The sequence below is a fragment of the Trachinotus anak genome, unplaced genomic scaffold, assembly GCF_046630095.1.
Source record: "Trachinotus anak isolate AG129_WGS33_773 ecotype Australia unplaced genomic scaffold, CSIRO_AGI_Tana_v1 ptg000016l, whole genome shotgun sequence".
Taxonomy (NCBI): domain Eukaryota; kingdom Metazoa; phylum Chordata; class Actinopteri; order Carangiformes; family Carangidae; genus Trachinotus; species Trachinotus anak.
In genome coordinates, this window is record NW_027273867.1 from 12,728,099 (window position 1) to 12,751,183 (window position 23,085).

General features: G+C 40.7%; 1 protein-coding gene across 5 annotated transcripts in view; it reads left to right on the plus strand.

Annotated features, from left to right (window-relative positions):
* elmo1 (engulfment and cell motility 1 (ced-12 homolog, C. elegans)) overlaps positions 1–23,085 on the plus strand; it is a 98,320-nt gene that overhangs the window by 33,961 nt on the left and 41,274 nt on the right. For 4 of the 5 annotated variants that reach the window (XM_071499672.1, XM_071499675.1, XM_071499676.1 and 1 more), the window contains 13 exons: positions 4,836–4,876; positions 5,093–5,165; positions 5,267–5,317; positions 5,447–5,616; positions 8,924–8,959; positions 10,681–10,780; positions 10,986–11,137; positions 11,297–11,375; positions 12,941–12,991; positions 13,494–13,616; positions 14,919–15,047; positions 16,998–17,102; positions 18,481–18,589. In XM_071499672.1, coding sequence (XP_071355773.1) covers positions 4,836–4,876; positions 5,093–5,165; positions 5,267–5,317; positions 5,447–5,616; positions 8,924–8,959; positions 10,681–10,780; positions 10,986–11,137; positions 11,297–11,375; positions 12,941–12,991; positions 13,494–13,616; positions 14,919–15,047; positions 16,998–17,102; positions 18,481–18,589 — 1,219 coding nt within the window. The remainder of the gene's footprint in view (positions 1–4,835; positions 4,877–5,092; positions 5,166–5,266; positions 5,318–5,446; positions 5,617–8,923; positions 8,960–10,680; positions 10,781–10,985; positions 11,138–11,296; positions 11,376–12,940; positions 12,992–13,493; positions 13,617–14,918; positions 15,048–16,997; positions 17,103–18,480; positions 18,590–23,085) is intronic. The other variant, XM_071499677.1, reaches the window with a different exon arrangement.

Consider the following 23,085-nt stretch of genomic DNA (forward strand, 5'->3'; position numbering starts at 1 on the left):
GTGTGTGTGTGTGTGTGTGTGTGTGTGTGTGTGTGACTCACAGATGGGCTAATGATTGTACAAGGTATGAGTCACCGTGGCAACTGGCGCCATGATTGCCCTTCTCAATGGATGAACCACTGAATGAAACATTGAACTACAGAGTATATGTGTCTCTGGGTCTGCCGCAAGGTGCTTGAAGCACTTAAGTGAAGATTTAGGGATGTAGTTTTTGTATTTAACGACCCCTTATCAGCAGCGCTCCTGCAGTCTGAATTGTGAAACGTCTTTAGCTCCTCTTTGGTCTTTCTTTCGTCTTCACTTCTTTAAGCCCCCCTCTCCTCCTCCCCTTCCTCCGCTTTCCTCTTATTCTCTTATCTCTCCCTGTCATCTCTATCTGTTGCCTCCTCCTCCCTTTCCTTCTTTGCTTTCTCTCTCGTTCGTTCCCCCTCTCACTCCTCCTCCCCGTCTTTTGTTGTAACTGTGAAACTTGCATGTGCCTCCTCCTCTCTTGTCCTCCACCATCAACCCCCACCTCTTCCTACTCCCTCTGCATCTCCTCTGTACAATAGGCCCTGCAGCAGCATATGGCTGTCTGAGTCATGCGATGGGGAGTGGGCTCCGGCTGCTCGAGCTGTCTTGAGACCCAGAGAAAGCGTGTGTGTCTGTGTTTTTTGTTTGTTTACGTGGGTACAACTCTGCATAAGTGAAATTGTGTGTGGGTGTGTTTGTGTGGCAACATGCATACTTGTTACTATTCATGCATGTGTGTATGTGCTTAATGTGCTGGCAGCTCTTTATATATATATATATATATATATATATATATATATATATATATATATATATATATGTGTGTGTGTGTGTGTGTGTGTGTGTGTGTGTGTGTGTGTGTGTGTGTGTGTGTGTGTGTGTGTGTGTAGTTGTACCCATTTGTATGGGGATTCGTGTGTGTGGATCTCTTGTGTGTGAGTTTCTGTGCCGTGTTAGTTTGAGTGTGTTTAGGTACAGCTGTTTCTGTGTTTCTCTGCGTGTGCAGAAATCACACTGTGATTTCTGTCTTTCCAAACATCTTCAACACCCTATAGGCACAGAAGTCCAACATTTGTGTCGGAACGCTGGGAAATTGCTTGTTGTTATTGTTTGTCAGAAGCGTAATAGACACAGGGAGAGGGTAAGGTGATGGGGTTTCTGGTGACGAATGATGAGAGAACTGTTGGCTGATTTTTAAATGAGAATTTCACCAGCAACAAACAAATGAAAGGGTTTTCTGTGAAATTAGCTATCAGTAAATTATATTATATTACTTACAGTATCATAGAGGTATATATTATATAGTATGTGACAATATAAATTTAGATACACATTTAACCCCTGTAAAGATTTGTAGACATCTCTAATGCTTATAGAAATATCTTTGTCATATCTGACAATGTTCTTTGACCAAAACATTCTTAATCCTGAATTAACTTGAACGAGCTGTAAAAAAACACTAACGTACATATTATCGCCTTTTGAGTTGATACAGCAAACTTGTTAGCAGACAGTGGCTTAATTACACATCCGGCAAATACGCAGCAACATGCCTGCCTACCTGATATTCGTCCAATATTCACCCTACTTTTAGCTCTGGTCTTCACCAGCTCCTGATGGAAATACCTGCTCTTTAGCTGCTAAAAGCTCCACTGTGTTCACCAGCTGGTCTCTAACTTTGTCTGTCTTCAGTTTATAGCTGGGCAGCAGTAGTGTACAGTGGGTTTATCAGAGGTTTTCACTGAAAACAGCTCCCTGCTGCAGCCAGAAAGCAGTAAGAGTTGTGAGTGAAAGAAGTGAATTGAAGGATGCTGAAATGCAGCTTCAAAAAAAGTTTTTCCTTTGCACTTGTCACCCAAATTTAATCACCATATAGGAAGATATCGTTCATGTGATGTTTTATTGTTTTTTTAATAACTTTAATTTGTAAATACTTCTTTTTTATAAGTTATGAATCAATAATAATACGATGATCATATTAATCTTGTGAATCCATCAATTTATCATAATTCAATATAATGCTCACCTTATACAGATCAGTTGTAGACATGTTTCACTGCTGTAGTTGACTGTGATTGTTGCTGTAAACAAGAAAGAGGTGAAATGTATTTGACGATAAGAGCTTATTTTTTCATTCCCTCTCAGGAAATTTTTTTTCACACATACCTAATAACCTAAATACAATAAAACTGTTATATAAGTAGAACAATATACAACAATAATTATAGTGAAATAAAGGTTTAAAATGTCTGTAATAAATGTGCAGACAGTGCTGCTGTCAGAAATGGGTCCTAGCTGGTGAAGTCTGCTTGTTGTGTAATCAAATGACCTTGGAAAAAAAGAGATGAAGTGTACTTGTTATCCTCCCAGTTAAAAAGGAGAGATTTGAGCTGAAAAGCTGACAGATGGTATAGACTCACGAAACCTTAATGCCAATTTACAAAGTGAATGTCTCTCACTGTTGTTTTTTTGTTTTGTTTTGGTTTGGTTTTTTTTTTTTTGGTTTTTTTTGTTTTTGTAAATTTAAATGTAATTTTATCAATTGCAAAAGTAAGAAAAAACACTTGAAATCTCAGCTGGCGCACTTTAACAGAGTACCTGAGCTGACATTAAGTGTTGGAGAATATACTAATATAAGCAGAACAATGCATAAATGTAGGCACATTAATTTGGCTTACCATCAGAAAATATTTGTATTAATGATACAAAAACTAGACGTATAAAACCTTTTCCGAATATGTATTTAACTTATCTTTACCATTTGTCTTTATATTTAGATCAAAGTGAGGTGATTACTAACAACGCCAGAATAAAGGGAAAGGAAGTGTTCTGAGCAATAAGTTGTACAAAACTTTGCACACATGCTAAAAGATGATTACCTTTTTATATTGTTACATAGATTTAAATATATTAATTTATTAATTACACATGTCCACACTGGAAAAAAGCTTTGATCGTGTATGAGAGAAGGAATTGCTCCAAGCAATGCACAAGTTGTTTCTTGTCTTTTAAAACATTGCAGACATTTTTACTATTTCTTTGATAATTGAGCGTATTAACAGTTAACTCATACAAAAAAGAAATATTGAACTGTACTATAGAATAATCCTGTAATATTCAGTGATTCCAGTTTTTGAATGTTTGTAGGGTATGTCATTGTGTACTTTTGATGTTTATCATCGTATTTTATCATAGTATTATCATATATATTTTTCTACAACATACAAATATATTGTTTTTTATAGTGTTTTTTCTTTTTAACCCTGTTTTGTTTTTTATCGTCGTTGCTGGGTCTTTTAATTTCCTTGGTTTTGTTTTCATTTTCAGTCTCTGGCCAGATTAAAAAGGTCTAAAATGGCTTTTTGTAATACACACACACACATACACACGCACATGCACATGCACATGCACATACACATACACATACACACACACACACACACACACACACACAAATGTATATGTGTGTGTCTGACAGCATACTGTAAGTCCCAGAGAGCTGGAGGATGACAGCAGTAGCGAGCTAGCAGATATTAAGTACACACTGACACTGGCACTGTGCACACATCCTGTGCACACACACTCGTTAAACCCCTCCTAAGTTCTTCATTTTCCCTCAGTCCCTCTTTCTATCTGTTCAGCAACCACTCTCCTGCTTTCTCTCACTATTATCATCCACTCTCCCTCTTCCTGTGTTAACTGTTGCCCTGCCTTCATCTTATCCAATTTGCTTATTTGCACTTTTTTATCCTCTTTTCCCTCTTTTGTTCATATAACTGCTCACCCTCTTCTTCTGTCACGTCCCTGCTTTTCTGTCCCTGTCTTATATCCCCAACGTCCTGCCACCATCATCTTCTCTCTGTAAATCTTCATCACTCTTTGAAGCAGTCTCTCTCACTGCAGAGAGGTTGCAATACGACCATATCCTCCACATTGCTCAGTGCATTGTATATAGATAATCACAAAATTACCATTTGTGTATGCAAGTGTGTATGGTTGTAACTGTGTGGTTTTGAGCACATGCTCATGCCTGTGTGCTTTGAAAAGATTAAGCTTGACACAGTGGGGGTCTTGGCTCCAAACACACACTGCTGGATAAGACTCCTGGGCCAGTAGACGGAGCAGCCCCGGTGCAAGTGCTGTATGCAAATCTTTTTGCTCCAAAAAGTGCATCATGCTGTTTGAGTCCCATAGTGCAAACTTCATTAGATCCTCCCTGCCTGATGCCTGAATAATCCTATCAAACCCCACACCTCCAGTTTGTAAAGTGTGTGTGTGTGTGTGTGTATATGTGTGTATATGTATGTATATATATATATATATATATATATATATATATATATATATATATATATATATATATATATATATATAATCTTATCACATGAACTGATCATATGTTTTATATGCAATTATATGTAAATTCAATGGTGTGTAATAAAGAGTGCCATATTTTATTGGAGTATAAGTATATAGTTCAACAAAATAGAAATAAAGGTGCCCCTAACATGAAACATGAACTTACTGGAAGCATAATATTAGAGTGAAGATGCTTCATAACTTTCCACCAATTTGGAGCAGAATATCACTACTGCTGATCTAGAAGCAGTTTCACATTCAATAATAATGAATGAAATGGTGCAACAGACATGGTTTCCCACATCAGCAGTTGGACAGTTACATAAATACAGGCTCCTGAAGAACAGCCTCTCTTTGTGCCAGTCCTGTAATATAAAATAATTGCAGCCCACTCTGAGTTGACTGTTGTTTTAGGAACTGAAGCTTGGACTGTGCACTAAATGTAGGTTTGCCTCTCTCCACAGAAAAAGCCTCTCTCAGCCATCATTAAAGAAGTGTGTGAGGGGTAAGTCAGCATTTGCTTTTTTCAGTGTGTGTGTGTACTTTATGTGTGCCTAAATGCATGCCTTTGGATTTGAAAATAATTGTCCAAGGGCTTCTTGCAAAAGCCCTATCCCTCTGTCTCCATGCTTGAATCGTATTCACTGTATTCTGGAGAGAATATTTCCACTTTTAATACCAATTATGAAATGTTTTTTTCTCTCCATCCAATGGCTTTCAGGTGGTCCTTGGGGAACCATGAGAACTTTGCTCTGCAGATTGCTGATGCAACAAATTTTTACATCACCGAAAAGGTTTGGTCATCTGTTTTTAACTCAAGGTAGAAGTTACCAACTTAAAATTATACCTCAAGAGCTGACTAAATTACTGCTTTTATTTTTATAATCCTCCATAGAACCGCAATGACATTAAGAACGGCTCAATACTGCGCTTGACCACCTCTCCGGTAAGTTTTGTTTCTTTGTTTTGGTTTTTTTTTTTTGAGTATGTAAGAACATATTTTTTTAATTGGTGTGAATGCACAGACAGATACATATTTAGTTCTTCTCTTTCCTCTGTCCCACTTCCCCTGCAGTACCAGACAGCAGTCCAGCTTCATGAGCGTATCCAGTCCTCCAGCATGGATGCCAAGCTGGAGGCTCTGAAGGACCTGGCCAACGCATCCCGAGACATCACCTTTGCCCAGGAGTTCATCAACCTTGATGGCATCTCCCTGCTCACTCAGATGGTGGAGAGTGGGACTGAGTAAGTTAATTGTCTGTCCATATCTTCTGCCTCCATCCCTGCAGTGTTTTCTTCCCTTCAGACAATTTCTGATGCGACAAACCAGGCATTTGTCACAGGGATCCATCTTAACCTGACTTAAGTCCATTGTGGATTTAAGTTATCAGGTTGCACTTTAAACATATTCCACTGACACATACCTGAAGGCAGTGAGATTCCCGGGGGTCTTTGGAGTTGCACTGTGCATTCTGACTGATTACATTCAAAGCAGCTGACTGACCCGCTCATTCAGTAACACTCCTTAAATCATTGTATTAAGCTTGATTTATGCTTTTGCGTCAGGTGTTGAGGCCAGCCGTCTGTAGTTTATATGCCTGTGGAAACTGATTTGTAGTTCAGCATACTGTTGGATTTCATGGCAGCACTGCAGCAATGGATAGATGTGCTATTATCAGGCCGTGTTGCAAAATTCATCATATATAGTGTCTTCAGTAATCTTGTTTATGTTGTTAAATTCATCTTGTCACTGAGAGTTATACCGGAGCGTCTGCTGCTAAAAAGAAAAATGTTGCGATGCAGTCATTAATAGCCGGTAATGTGTGAATATTTTTCTCTACTTTGATAATAGAGTGTGACAAACAATGGTGTGCAGTGTGTTTGTTAGATATCAGAATATGTCTTGTGCTCTGATCAGGAGACAATTCTTGGTTGTTGTGGTCTTTCTGAAGAACAATCTACCAGCAGCAGAAATATATAGAATAAAACACCAGTCGCCTGGCATTAGTAAAAATAATAGTTTTTTTGTCTGCACAGTCTACATCAGTTACACTGGAGACTGCGCCATAGTTATGGTGGCTATTTGCGTAGCATCCACAGCAAAGTTGTAACTTCCTAACACACTCTAAAGGTGTCCTCCAAGTGTTGCTGCTGAAAAGAGATGAACTAGCTTTTATTATGTATGTAGTACATGCCCAGGGGCTCCTCCTCGTCTATGTTGACCATATTACACTCAACTGAGAGGAGAGCGCCGCGCTGGCTTCTGTCTGTTCAGCACATCCAAAAACTCTGAGTGAGTGTTGAGGGGGGGTGGAGGCCCCTAGGGACTGTCTCAACTGAAGGTTAAAGCGAGGACATTTTTTGCTGAGGTGGAATTTCTCTTCCCTGATGCCAGGGGGAAGTGAGTGCATGTGTGTGTGCATGCCAGTAGCATACTGTGTGATACTGTGCGAGTGCAAGGTGCCAGCCAGCCAGAGTCAAAACCCAGACAAGAGTCACTGTTGGAGTGAAAGCGCACACAAACACACACACACACACACACACACACACACACACACACACACACACACACACAAGCTCACATACGGTGCAAACTGGCAGGGAGGGCAGCAGCAGCCAGCCATCCGCGACGCTCTCGTTTTCTGCCTCATGCAATTCTCATTATTCATCCCTTTTTTCCCAGTGAGAGAAAAGATAGATTGAAGAGTTGTTTGCTTGCATGAGAAGTTTGCTCCAAAGACACACTCATGGTGTAAACATACAACCAAAAGGTCAAATAAGCTTTTACTACAGCCCAGAAAAGAGCCAAACACTTGTGTATAAGATGCGCCCACACTGCTAGAAACCTACGTTTGTGAAATTGATCAATAACCTCTTAAAGTTATTCCTTTTGTGCTCCTGATTGTTTTGTATGTACAGAGAGGTTCACATCCCGGTCGGGTATTTAATATCTTTTCCTCAGCAGAAACCACTTAATGATCTCCTGTGTCTGCTTATTAGACAGCAGCTCCTCTAACATTACACTCACTTCTACAATTTGACAGAAAATCATTGAAGCGTCTTCTCCTTTTTTTGGGATGTAATGTTCAAATTAGCAAATATTTGACCCTGTTTGATCTTACTGCAAGGAGCCATCTCAGCAGCACTGACTCCACTCTGCTCCTGGCTTTCATTAAATATGTTTTTATGTAAATTACCATCACATCAGTTATTCAGGACTGGAGAGTTTAAAAGTGGCCTGTGTGTGTGTGTGTGTGTGTGTGTGTGTATGTGTGTGTGTGTGACAGAGAGAGCAAGTGGTTCTGCTGCATTTCCATCTCGACAGAAGGAGCTTATGAAACACAGACACGCAGATAGGTATCAGTGTCTGACACACACACAAACACACACACTCATGAGTGCGCCTGACAACCAACTTGGTGAACTGTAATTATTCAAGAGGCTCAATGCAGGCGACTCTCAAGGGCAGAGCGGCGCTGTGCTTTAATGCCTCTGCCAGAGATGTTGTACTGTGTTCATGTGGAAATCAGCTGGCCGGCTGCTGCAACTGCCCACGCGAGCTCTGCGAGTCGAAGGCAGACACCGCTCTCTACTGACTGAAACACGGAACAACCGTTTCCTAATGTGCTCTGACACAGTAGTTCAGAATGTACAGTGCAACTTCAGCCAGTTTATTAAGAGGTGTTTTTATTTTATAAAAAGGACAGGAAAGCGGATTTAATTTCTTGTTCTAGAGGGTAAGTTCACCCATTTTTCTTTTTTTTTTTTAAATGCCCATTTTCTCACTGACTTCTCTGATATCATAAACCATGCTGCTAATTTTGAATTTTGATTGTATTTGCCAAACTTTTGAGATTTGTCCCTGTGAGTTGTGCTGAAAGTGGATGTGATTTTGTTTGGAAAATTCACAAAACTGTTCAGGGTGTGTACTGTTTGACGTTTCTCAGCTAAGTTTTTTTTTTTTTTTCTTTGTTAATCCCATAGTCTCTTCATTAGTATGTACTTTAACTGCTGCATAATATGTACGACCATGTTAGGATGTGCAGAATGCAGCAGAAATCTGGGGTGACACTTCATGCAAGGAAACACTGCATCTGTCACTCAAGACATTTCATGTGTACAAACTTTTTACTTTGTGTCTTGTTGTCCAATGAAAGTGTTGTTTGATCATTTCTGTGCATTGACATCTCTACCCAAGCTTGCTGTGTGAAAGGTTTGCAGCAAACTGCTTTTTCAACTGTTTCTGCTTGGCATGCTTTCAGTGTCCTGGTAAACGTACCCGTTTAAGGTGTTTATTATAAGTCAATGTATGGAAGTGTATGTTCGATGAAAGACTGACATTTAATTTCCCTTTGCTTGTGTCTGATTTATACAGTAAGAAATATGTTTTTATGTGTAATAGACTGGACTTCCTCTCTTTCAAAGATTTTTGTCTCATTAACTTGTCACCCGATTGTGATGTGTGTTGTTCCCTGCTCTGTGTGGGCTGAGACTTAAAGGTATGGTTGTTTGTTTCCCACCTGTGACACCAAAGTTTCTCAAATCTTTGCAGGCGCTATCAGAAACTACAGAAGATTATGAAGCCCTGGTAAGCCCCTCCCCTTCCCCAACACCCCCTCCCGGCTGGGTAACATCATTGGCTCTGTGCTCTTCCTAACCTGCTGGCCGAGTCTGCATGATTAAGACTCTGGCCCCAGTGCCTTATGGGAAATTAATATATATATATATTGTATGTATTAACACAGCCACTCACAGGCTGCCATTTCAAAATCACTTTTTTTGCATGTGGTTTTGGGCAACAGAATCGAACAACTTCCTAATTATAAGACACAAACTAAAAGAAGACCAAGATTTTTTTTTTTTTTTTAAATCCACTAAATCAAGAAAAACCTATTAAAGTAAAACTATGAATTGCTGACTTTGCAATTAAAAGTTTAACACAGCTTCATGCATCATTACTTCCAGTACGAATCAGTTCTCACCCTGAAATAAATCTTGGTTTTCTTAACAAATTGGTGCTACTCAGGGTGAGGGGATTTTTTCCATTGGCTCACTGTGAGCCAGTTTTCTCTCTTGAACATTATGAGCTGATAGCCTCTATCACCACAGGAACATCATCCATCCATCAACGAGATTTCCTTTCCTCTATACATTTTAAATAATCTACCCAGTAATGTTAGTATTCTACTATTCCATGTAGTGTCGAGTAGCTAACCAGAGTACGCCACCTAAATGCCCAGTGCCATCTGCAAAAGCCTCTTCGTCCTTCAGCTGTGGGTTACTAATTGTCCATTTAACTGTTCACTAATCACCTACCATGCAGCAACACTGACCCATGATGCTCTCTGTTGATCCACTGTATATGTGGGATTAACTCAGTCATGTTCAAATGAGGGTTTTCAGTTCTGTAATCAATCTTACGAGTGTGTTTATAAAGGGTAAAAAGCAGCAGAACATGAATTCGTTTTGGTCAGTGACAGTCAAGATTTTTTAAGATGCAAAGTTTTTGTTGGAACCTTTTTTGTTGATTAGATTATAGCTTCATAGCTGGTATTTATACAATTCAACAGTGAAAAGTGTTTTAAACAGGTGCTTAGAGGTTGAACATACAGTAAAAGCCTCAGTGCAGGACATTTGTGCAGTGCCAAATTTGAGCAGTAGAGGTCAGTATTGTAAAATCTATTTGTCAAGTCATGATCTGCTGAAAGGCTTACACTCGTTGAGCAGTTTTAAACACAAGTCAGCAAGAATAACTTAAATTGTTTAAATTTTAGCAGGAGTTGTGTGTTAGTGAAAAGCTCCTAAATTTCTCATTAAGTACTTCCAGCTGTAATAAGTCTTGGATATAACAGCCGTTTAATGTGTTCCCTTTGCTTTGGCCTCCTGTGACTCTTGCAGAGTGATTTATATTTCCTGGTATTTGTGTAACTGCATGACTTCACTCTATAATGTAGCTTTCTGGTCCTGATTGAACGCCGCACTCTGCTGCCCGGCTCCTGCTGGCCTTCTGACGGCCCCTGCTGTTTCTTGAAGGCCAGTCTGTCTGCGCTGCATCGCAAACCTCCTTCCCATTTCTTCCTCTCCCCCATCTCTGTTTTTTCTTCAGCAAGCCTGGTTGCAGCATTGAACTTATGTTCCTCTGCCCCCTCTCCTCCTCTCCACCACCTCTCTCTTTGTCTCTGCTGACCGCTCATTCCTCGTTATGTTCCAAGCCATCTGGGCTTTGCAGCTCTACATCGCTCCAAGCCATCTGCTAGAGAGAAGTTTCCTATGGTTTGTGTGTGTCTGTGTGTGTGTGTTGTCTTTTAGTTTTGGCGACCTCCTGTCCTTCACTCTGACGGCCTTCGTGGAGCTGATGGACCACGGCATCGTCTCCTGGGACACTTTCTCTGTGGCCTTCATCAAGAAGGTCAGCCAAGAAAATGAGTCATTTAACAGGGCTGGGATAAGACCGACTTAAAGTCATGATGCTGCTCTCCCACTGATCATTGGCTGGCAAAATTTTGATTTAACACACATAATGGCTTTGACATCCTCAGTGATAAATAAGAGGTTGAAAGCTTTCATGGCAGGTTGCATTAAGATGTGTTAATGTGTCATTGTCGTGACATCAGATTGCCAGCTATGTGAACAAGTCGGCAATGGACACAGCAGTGCTGCAGCGCTCCCTGGCCATCCTGGAGTCCATGGTGCTCAACAGTCAGGATCTGTACCACAAGGTGGCGCAAGAGATCACCATTGGACAGCTCATCCCACATCTTCAGGGGTAAGGGGGTGAATCAGTGGACTGCTTGTGAACATTCATTATTTTTGATTCCTTTCTTTTAAACTACCAGTATCATTTACATAGTGATGAATGCATTTCAAACCAGGTGTGTGTATTTCAATAATGAATATTCTTGTTTGCGCTGTTTTCTAATGACAGGACTGATCAGGACATTCAGACCTACACTATTGCTGTCATCAATGCTCTCTTCCTCAAAGCTCCCGAGGAGAAGAGACAGGTGAGGCTCCAGTGTGCACACACAGCACTTTCACACTGAATCGACTGGACTTCATTTCATGATGCAGTGAACTGTGCATGGTGCAATCACATGTGGCCATCAGCATTTTGCCCTTTAACAATAATATGTAACATATTAATTGTAGTGTGTGTGTGTGTGTGTGTGTGTGTGTGTGTGTGTGTGTGTGTGTATCAGTGTCTAAGAAGCATCAGTGTCTATAACACATCTGCAGTGTGTTGCAACAGTAATATCTAGTAGTGAAGAACTGATAAAATCCCTACTCATTTTTCTTTCCTTCCCTATCTGCAGAAGTGATGTTTTAGCTCAAACATGCTCTCATTTCTCCACTCATCTCTTCTTCTCTCTCTCTCACTGATGTCACAGTTTGCCCAGTAGCTAATCACATGATCCCTCGCATCAGCACCATAGGGTCCAGGGATGTGCTTTGACATTAATAATGAATGATGCCAACCCACAGCTTTTCTCCTATGCAGCAAACGAAACTGAAGATGCGCTATGCAGAAATAAGCTTCGCAGCGCTACTGCATACAAATTCAAGCACGCTCAGATGTTGCAGTGCCTCTTTCTACTGAGATTAAATTTGCAAAGTGTTGACAATTTTTCAATGGGCTGCTCAGATTCATAAGGTTGGTTGGATGTAATTTAGGCAACTTTACTGGGTTGTTTTAATAATTTGAGTGAACGATGTCTCCTTTTGCTCAGGTACGGGCTTGTGTGGTAATATAAGTTTATAGCAGCCCATTTTATTTCTGCAGAGAGTCAGTTTTATAATGAGATGCTGTTGGACAGAGCCTGTTCATCATGTCAGGTTCCTTTATGCGCAGATAGGTTACAGATGACACATTTTAAAACATGCAAGGGGATAATGACACCATTTTAGTTCTCGCATAGATGACAGTGTGGGTTCGTGTGTTTGTCTTTGTGGTAGAGACTTGACCATCAATAAAGCTATTATTATGATCCCCCAGTCTCTCACCCTTCTGCTGACTCGGATGCCACCCCCTTCTCCCTCCACAAGCTGCACCGCTGACAGAAAATGATTTTTTTTTCTTAACCTCCTCTCAGAGTCTCTTTTTTTTCCACATTCACTCGCTCACCCTCTCTGTCTCTCTGTCTCTGACTTTGTTTCCTCACTGCACACGATATGGTAGTTTGATGAGCACATTGTGGACATCCTAAATTGTCCCTTGACAGTAAGTGCACTCTTGATTAGCACACTTTGTAGTTTGCACTGTAGAAGACATTAGTTAGTGCATTTAGTATCCCTTTTTTAAGATTAAGTTCTTCTTTGGGATGGCTTCCTTTTTTTTTTTTGTCAGCCTGTCACTGCATACTTTGCAGTGTGCCGTGGCAACTTAATTTTTATTTTTGCCCGCATTCATTTTCTTTTCAACATAGAGAACCCTACAAATCGTATTTATAGGTGATATATTATTGTTTCTCATCTTTATCCCTCTCACTCTCTCCTCACTCTTCCAAAATTCTGTCTTTTTGCTCTCCATCTCTACTTCTATTTCTCTCTCCTTTTCTTTCTCCCTCTGTAGGAGATGGCCCATATTCTTGCCCAGAAACAGCTGCGCTCCATCATTCTCAGTGTAAGTTTAATCATCCCTCTCTTTTCTTTACCTCTCCAGTGTATATATATCTCTCTCTCCCTCTCCCTCCCTCTCTCTGTGTCTCTCTCTCTGTTCGGGTTTATGCCTCTGCACCAGTGTGATATCAGAGAGGAAAATGACACCTGCCACTTCTGCCTCTGTCTCACCTCCCTGGTTATTATCTACTGTACTCCCTTTCTCACACCTGTTCTCTTTTCTCTCTTTCATCCTTTCCCTTGTGTTAAATCTCATTTCTCCCTCTCCTGTTCCTTCATCTGACTTCTGCTTTCTAATCCTCGTCATTCACTCCCAAATCCTCTTATTCTCCTTTGTTATCTCTTACCGTCTTCCTCCAAAATCCATGTCTCGCCTCTCTGACCCCGTCCTCTCTCCTTCACCTTCTCTCTGCGCATCTAACACCTCTGTCTCACACTCTCCTGCTCTTCCTCCCTCCCCTCCCCTCCTTCCTTTCCCTCCCCCCTTTGTCCTTCATGCCATATAGAACGTGATCCGGAGCCCCACTCCCATCAACGACGAGATGGCCCACCAGCTGTATGTGCTGCAGGTGCTCACCTTCAACCTGCTGGAGGACCGCATGATGACCAAGATGGATCCCCAGGACCAGGTGGGGACTGTGAACGATGCAGACAGGAAATAGTGACACATGAAAGTGAAAAAAAGTAGTGGGTACAGTGCTTCATGTCCATCAGCTCTGTTCAACCTGAGACGTGTGACTGTCACCTTTCTAAAACAAAGCAAACAAAGCTTTTACTGTTGAGTTTTTGTTAATGCCTGTGAGAAGTGTTAGTTCTGTTATGTTTATTACTGAGGTTTTAATTAGTGGTAGTGTATATATGATATATATCTGCAGAACAGCAAGAAAGCCATAATAAAATTAGTTTTCCAGTCATTATTTTCTCCAGTTAACTCGTATGAAATGGGTAATGATAAATTAGACAGCTCTTGGTCACTGACATATCTGAAAGGAATACATTTTTAAAAAGTGATCCAGAGCAATCAATTACTCAGCAACAGGAAATAAGATGGTGTGTAACAACTTAAGGAGTAAAGCTGGTGATATTCTTTGTTTTTTTCACTATGAACAAATCCCATGAAAGGACCAAAACCAACAAGGTTTTAGTCCGTATGTCAGTATTTTCTGATGACCCCAGACTATCTGTTGCTCTCAGCCCCGAGCTCATTCATTCCTACTGTAGACATTAATCTTTAAAAACAGGCCAGGCAGCATGACAGTGTTTGTGGGATTGACCTAAAATAAACTACAGTGCTCATGTTCATCATAATGAAATACATGCTCCAGTGTAACATTTTGACTCATTTGTGTGTTTTTAGTAGTAGCTGGATGACAGTGGAGGTATATTGCACAGAGGCTGCACAGAAAATTCCTGTTCCTGTCAGTTTATTGTTGGTTTTGGTCTTTTCATGAGATTTCTAGAATATCACTAGACCTTTAAATAAGAGGTTAGCAAGGCAGAATATTTATTAGTATTCAGGACATGCCTGTCTAACTGAGTATAGCCTATATTGCACGAGTAACCTCGGCTCCTGCAGGTGTACAAAGAACAATTCCTAAAAAAAAGAAAACCAGGTACTTCTCATGGAGGGATCCCTCACCAGGACAGCCAAGCATACTAAGCTGCCAGGAGTAAATCATTAATCTTTTATTCAATAGCTTGTGGGCAGTTTGGGCCTCATCCGGCCAGATTTCAAAAACCAGTTATTGTATCTTTGGCCAAGTAATAAAAACAGTGGAGAGATGTGGCTGCTGGCCAGATTGCCCTGGGCACTGCAAGACCCCGGACAGCGGAGATGAGGCTGAAGCATTCTTAAATTATAAAATAGTGAATGGAAGAAAAGACAGATGGATTTATGAGCAGCATTTTAATATTCTTCTCTGCATGTCCAGGCTCAGAGGGACATCATCTTTGAGCTGCGGAGAATTGCCTTCGATGTGGAGTGTGAGCCGAACAACAGCGGCAGCATCGAGAAACGCAAGTCCATGTACACCCGCGACTACAAGAAGCTTGGCTTTATTGTAAGTTTGTGTATGTGTTTCAGAGGGCCTCGTGAATCCGCTTGTTCTGTGGTTCAAAGTAGTGATACTGACCCACACAAGATTCGAGACAGAGATCAGAAAGGAAAACACGAGCCAGTCTGTCCACAGGGGACTGCTGTTAATTGGACATGATTGTCCTTCACTTCAAAATCTGCAGATTAAAGCATGTGTGTGTCTGTCTGGGCATGCCAGGAGAGATGGGCTGTGAAATGTACTGGCTGTAGTTTTCTTTTACCCATCTTATTATATGCTGTGCTTCTTCCTCAGGCTTTTTAAACTTATATTACTTACATTGTCCCTGTTACATTTTTTTATTTGCGTGAGTGATGCTTTGTGTCGTACGCAGTGGTCTAACTATAGCGTAAGAACTTGAACTAAATCCACTGTGGTTTGGTGTAAGCCCAGAGCTGTTTCGGGGCTCTTCCCATCCACACTCCCACTGCAGTGTGTTGTGTAAAGATAAGGCCAATTGGACTGCCTTGTCTCCACTAGTGTGGAGAAAACCCACCCTAAAATCCTTAGTCTGCTTTCCACGCTAGACAGCTTACACACACACACACACACACACACACACACACACAAACAAACACACTGTGCACATACACGTCCACAACCCATAATTCTCTAGATAGACGTTATCAGGGCTGAGATAATTTGTTTGCCTCTTAGTGGCTTCAGGTTCTCTAAGTAGGGATTGTTGCACAGGCTGGAATATTTTTCATGGCTCCACTGAGAGAGACCTTTTTTTTTTTTAAGATATGCATGTGCCTGAGTGTCTGTTTCTGTTTTAAGCCTATAAGTCTGCTTCCTGTCAGGCAGAATTACAAAACTGATGAGCCAGATCTCAGTGTCCTCCATTCCTCTTTCATCCTCTGCCTTCCTTCCTCCTCTTCCTGACGCTTTCCTCTTCAACATCCTGTCTCACCTTTTAAACTCAAGATGAGCTTCAGAGTGATGCATTTGCATGTTTCCATGGTTTTAATCATTAGCCTACTCAATTTTCTGTAGTATCTGGGAAAAATGAAGTGTGAGAGACTGTGACAGCTCAGGCAGTCTCAATCTGCATGTCCACTATAATATTTTGCTGTTATGCAGTGGCGGTCTATTGTAGTGGCTGGAGAAGCAGTTGCTACTGGTGGTTTTACCCTTAACAATAAATTACATACAGTACACTTCCAATTTTTTTTGACTATGCAAAGCATAATTTAAGTTTTAATACTATAGCTTCCAGGCAGCCAGCTGTTTCTATTCATTTCACTACATTTTCAAGATCGACTTTCAGAGATTTGAAACTTGTGTAAAGATAATGTTGATGTTTAGTAAAAACTATATTTCTCCAAAATGCCTACTTTTCAAAAAATATGATACAAAATAAATACAGAAATAAGAACAAGCTTGATGACAGTGCCTTCTTTAATAATTCAATGATTTTTAGAGGGCTTTTTCCCTAAGGCGTAGCTGAGTTGTCTGCACCTGCAAATGATTGTTTAATCCTTCAATTTGTCTGAAAACCTGAAAATCACAAGTTGCTTTCACTGCAACTACAGATCATCATCACAATGAGCAGTTTGTCAGCTTAAAAAAAAAATTCAAATTTAGCTCAGAAACTGAGAAAACTTTATGGACATTGTGAAATGGATGGTGTAAATTTAGTATTTTGTTGCTTTAGTTTTTGCATGGGCTTATCTCACTGGTTTGAAGTGTGTGGGACAGTGCACCAACCAGAATTTTGCAATAGCTATATCAAAAATCAGTTGTAGGGTTGTTTCTGTCAACTTGAACCCAGGTTGCTCCGCTAACAGCAGGGAACTGGTTTTACTGTGTAACTCTCAGTTACTGGGGAATAAAGAATAAAGCTTTAAAAAGAGATTTGGTAGTGTGTGTTTAAGTAAATGTCTCACCCTCCTCCTACTCCTCTGTCTCTCTTAGAACCATGTGAATCCAGCTGTGGATTTCACCCAGATTCCTCCAGGCATGCTGGCTCTGGATAACATGTTGTACTTTGCCAGACATCACCAGGACGCCTACATCAGGGTAAGCATGCACATACACTTTCATAGGCGGCAGACACACTAACACACACACACGGCTCAGTCATTTCTATGGTGTTATGTTTCTCCTCGTCAGCTCCGCTTCCTACCAAACTGCCTTCCCTCCGGCTCATTCACTTGTTTGTGGTTTCTGGCTCATACCCAAATTTTCTTTCAGCGAACACTACATTTCATGAGGTTACTCAGCCCAGACAACAGAAATGATTTAATTCCCTTTCAGTCCCTGAGCAATAGTGGGATGACTTAAAGCATTTTTTATAATTTTTACATGACAGTCAACATAATTTTTACTCCTGGTTAGTAGATTTAAAATACAGTAGTTCAACTGTAGTGGTTGTTTATAAGAGGATGGTTTTTACTGGCTTTGGTGATTACTGCGTTCGAGTTTCCACTTGCTGAATCAGATTAGTTTAAACAGTTTGATGGCAGCTATCCAGCTCTCCTTTGTGATTAAAAATTATGTTTGAGTACGGACAGGACGCATGCAGCAGTTTAATCATCACACCTGTAAATCTGTGTGTGTGTGTGTGTGTGTGTGTGTGTGTGTGTGCGTGCGTGTGTGCGCGCTCTTGCATAATGTATGTGTGTGAGTCTGCCTCTGGACTTGACAGTGAGAAAAGAGATGTGTTGGTTGTGCCAACTCAGCCCTTATCAGTCGACCAGAGGGAGAAAACAGAGCGTCCAATTTCCCAAATTAAACTGTCAGCAGCTAAAATGATTGGGACCTTGATGGCCTCATTTATGGCATACTGCCACCATCCACATAATTAGAATGAATTTTTTGCTGTAGAGATTTCATTTATGTTTTTTAGCCTTCCAACAGATGGGCTGGGGGGGGTTAGATAAGGTCAAATAATGACTAATATTTTCAACCATAATGGAAATGTTTATTGCGTAATAGCATTTAGTGTGACAAGCTGGTGTGGCATTGTGAATTAATGCAAATATAAAAGCAAAGGGCGCTGTGAGAATGCATACTTCTGCCAAGGCAAATGGTCTCAATTTGTTATTGTGATGTAAAATTATTAGACTGAAGGGTATGAACATTTTTGTCATTGGCCAAGTTGCAGTGTCAAAAAGATACTGTAGCAGATGGCAATGCATGCCGCCGCCACCCACTGACACTGAGAATGACTGTTATAAAAGACACCCAATGTCCAATACACCCAATATATCACATAAAAAATTAACTTTATCATATTGCTATAGTGTTGTGGGTGAAACCAAATTTTTAGCATTGATCTGGATTTTAGCTAACTAGAAATGTGCTCCTCCGTTATGTGTGTGTACAGCTGTTGTCGTTAGAGAATATATCTTACAAAAAACGTGTCATCATATACTCGTCTGGCTTATTTTTCCAGATCGTCCTGGAGAACAGCAGTCGAGAAGACAAGCACGAGTGTCCGTTTGGCCGCAGCAGCATCGAGCTGACCAAGATGCTCTGTGAGATTCTCAAAGTGGGCGAGCTTCGTAAGTCTCACACACACACACACACACACACACACACACACACACACACACACACACACACACACACACACACACATTGCTTACATTATCTCCAAAGAGAGCATATAGACAGTAGGAAGCATAGCTCTGGGATGCATATAGTTATGTGTATAAAACTACAAACATCTGGACACACATTGTCACAAGTACAGTTCTCTCCCTGTTAAGATGAAAGCGACCATTATGCTCAGTAATTGAGCTGCTGGGAGTTCATTATTTAGTGATGCATCTCACCCCATTGAGTCCCTTTCAGCCTGATATACCGCCTCTGGGAGGCACACTGTGCAGAGAAAGAGATGCTGTGCCCACGTCCACTCCAAATTGATGTGCCCTTTTCATTTGTCTTTACTTGTTTAAATGTGCGGGTTGGTCTCAGTTCTGCTCCCGACTGACCCCCACTGCTCCCTGCAGGGGGGGAGACGGCATTTTTAGCTCCGTTTTAAAACGATGTGCCCTTTTCCTCTGCTCATGTCTTTTTTTTTTTTCACAAAGGATTCAGACTTGGCTGCATTGCAGGGTTCTTCGCTCATGTCTGTAAACTGCAGGAGGAACATTAGAGTTTATTGAAAGAATAGTGTCCACTTCTGTTTCTTTGCCTTTAAAATAGTCAAAGGAAGTTCCCCCGAATTCTCTCATCTGTTCTTAATGTTACTGATAAAAGTGCCAGGCCAGGTTTCAGTACAAGATAAGAAGGTGCAGTAATACTTTTTTTTAAACATTTCTAAGCATATTGTAATTTTCCTGTCCTTTTTTAATATCCTCTTATCACTGCCAGACTCTGCTCTAATGCAAAATGTCTCCACCATCTTCCCTGTCCTCATCAAATTCTAAGCACAAAGTCAGCAAAGGCAAATGGACCTAGACATTTTATTTTAACCGTAAAGAAGCTGTCTGCAGCGCTTTATTACACTAATGTAGTTGCCCTGACCTGGAGAGACCTGGGGCGGATGTGGAGGGTTCTAGTCTAGGGAACAAGACGGGTTATGTCTCCTGTAGTGCAATGTGACATGTGAACACACCTACTGAGCTTTTAGCATGACTTCTTTCATTGATCTGGTGGCTTTTTCATCCCAATTCTGTGTGTTTGTTTGTATGTATCTAGTTGTGTATCTACTAGTACCTGTGATTTTTACCTGTGAGTTTGCATTTAGATGTGTTTCACTGCACATGCTCTTTTGACCTTTTGCTCTTAGTGGACTGAAATTGTTTCCCTTTACTCTCTTTGAAATATCATTTTAACCTCATTCATATCAAAATGCAGATTAGGCAACCAGACTTCTCCAAAAATAGGGAAAACATCTTTATCTCTATGGCTTTTCTAAGCATGTTGTTGAAGGCTTATGCAATAGGGCTAAATCCCCCTGGATGAATGCCAGGCCATCATTATGAATAAGACTTTGTTTCTGAGACTTGCTTGTTCAAATAAAAGCTGGGGCAAGTGCGGGATTTCATGTTATTTACTCAGAAGCTATGATGAGAGTATGCAACCAGACCTACAAATTCTTCCCAACATTTTTTGATCTTCTTGGTAGAAGATAGAAAACCTTTTTTTTCCAAATAGTTCCACTTTTGCAAATAGTGTTTTCCATTATTTTCATGAAGATGAAGATACAGATGACACTGAAATTCTCCCTGCAGGACTGAATGCCTGAGTTGAATAATGACAATGACCTTGACTTGTAGTTCTAGGCCTTTCTGTTCCCAGTGGCTGTATATTGTCCTCTTTACTGAGGCTGTTATCCCAGGAGACTGAACCTACTATTAATATTTATGATATGGTATTTGTGATGGTGCAGTGTTTATGTGCGTATGTGTAAAATGCAGGGACAGATAAGATGAACCCATAAGCTGCAGAGAATGACCCATCTGTCTATAGATACTGTCTGCTGCCATAAGACATGACCAGATTCCTATATACACAAGTAGGTCATCTATGGGCACATAAAAAAACAACATGTGTAAAGGAAATAAAATAAAATACATCCCTTGCAGGAAATCATTGAGTACAGGAGGGGAAAGACAACATTTTGATATATTTATATGTACTTGGTCCCAAATCTTAATGTTCCCATCCGTCTCTGTGACAGCTCCAGTAAATATTTGCACAGACTCTCATTCACAGAGCATTATATGCATCTTTTTCTTATGGGAGGAAGCCACTGTGTCCCAGACATAATCTGCACTGCGTCTTCCCTGGAAGAGGACTAAGTGCATTTTCATACACACCCCATTAGCCGTGTGTATATTAACACACACTAATGAATGTATGAGCAAGATGAATGTAACATGGGCCAGGCAGGTGTTGTAAATGCTTGGTGAGTAACGGCTGGTCGTTAGAGGTGATGTGTGCGTGATGTAAGGGCATGAGTGAGTATTTCCCAGCGGAAAGCTGAAAGAGAAATGAGTCTCTGCTCTGCACTGACTGTCATCATTCAGTTGACCTTTCAACAGAGAAACAATGAAATATCTGACACTAATGAGGATGTTAGCAGGAGTGTCTGTGTCTCTGTAACGTTTTATCAGTTTTGATAGTGTGGTATTTGAGTCAGAGTAGTATAAGAAACCGTGGCATATTATTTCACCCATAACCTGGAGTATAACTATGGCATTTCAAGCTGATTATTTTTCTCAAGTGCACCATTTTTCTCACTGTGGGGAAATCATGTCTGTGTTGGCCAAACACTAGATGAGGAACACTAATATCATTTTTAGCTAGCAGTTTGGTTCTATGGATGGCAATGATGGTCGGTTGGCCTGTCGTTTGGTCCACCACATTGATCAGGACTGAAATACATATATGGGTATAAAATAAAATTTTGTGCAGACATTCATGATGCCCAGAGGATGAATCCTAATGAGTTTGGTGCTGCCGTTACTTTTCTTCACCACAATGAGGTTGACATTTGTGGTTTTCAGGTCAAATGTCTTGACAACATTTGGATGGAGGGCCATGACATTTCCTGCAGACATGCATGCCCCTATTAAGATTAGGTGTAATATTGTTGATCTTATAACTTTTCATTTTGCACCACATTAAAATGTCAGTTTGTCCAATATTTTGATTTTGGACCAAATACCAGCAATACTGGAGACATTCAGCATTAGCTGCACTTTGTGTTTAGTGCTAATTAGCGAATGTTAGCATGCAAACACACTAAGGTGTGTGTTTTTACCTGCATGTTAGCATTGTTATTGTGAACATTATTGTGAAAATTTGCATGCTTATGTTAGCATGTAGTTCAAAGCACTGTTATGGCCAATTGTAGCCTCACAGACCTGCTAGATTGGCTTTAGACTTTTAGTCTTGCTTGTTGAAACCCAGTAGTTGAGATTTGAATGTTCTTGTGAATAATCTTCTACCAGACGTACTGTAGGTCTCAGTGCAGCAGGAGATACAAAGCATGCGAGAACAAGTTGATATATCCGTCGTAGCAGCTGTAGCTTTTAAATGTTTCATAGTGTGGAGCAAAACCGAGACACAAAGCTGCTCCTAAAACTTCATCAAAGGCAAGCACTGTAATTCTCCATTAAAAAGCCATGGTTGTCTTTCAAACCTGGTTTCTATTAAGTCCAAGTCCAAACCCCTGGTGCAGAAAAAACAGTCAATTCCAGCTTTTTTTAACCTGCTCCACTACCCTAGGTGTATAAAGGCAGAAGAAAGAGACAGTGGATTAATTGTGACGGTGGCGACGTCTTAGTGGCTCATTTGCTCTCTCCATCTATGTGAAATGCCAGTGTGGCTCTGGCAGGGGCCAGACACTGTCTTCTTGTTTTCTCATGAGGATAAAACACCAAGGGATTCTTGATTTGTCAGGGGCTATTGAAGTTGCCTTTCTTCCCCGCTCGTCCCTTCAAGCCCTCTTTCCAGCTTAATGTTTCTCACTTTTCATTCTTTCTTTCACGCTCTCTATTTTTTTCCCCTCTTTGTGGGTCTGTCCCTCTCAGATTTGTAATCCTTTCTCATGCTTTAATGGTCTGGCTCTCTTTCTCCATCCCATGAATTTGACAGAAATGACACCAAATACACTACAATACAAATAGCATCTTACATTCATAAACAACACAACACAGCCAGTCAAGCTTATGCTGTAGCAGTTGTTTTAATGCTCTTTCAGGTCAAGAGATTTTCTTCCATTCCACTTATCCATTTAATGCCACCCTCATTTTGAGACATTTGCCATTTTCCCTTTTTGTGGCTGAGATATTTCTATGTAGATTTGGCCTGGAGAAAAGAGGCAGGGGAGCTTGTTTGGTTGAATCAGCTGTCAGAGCTGCTAGATCTTACATAATTCATAACACTATCCAGGTGTCACTCTCTCTGTCCTGTCTCTCAGTTTCCTCTCTTTCTCTCTCTCTCTCACCTTCTTCCATTAATTCATAACCTTTCTGTTTCTCTCTCCCACTCTTTGCATTTGTTGTCTGTCTCTGCTTCAGATCCTAAAAGATTAATTGTCCCA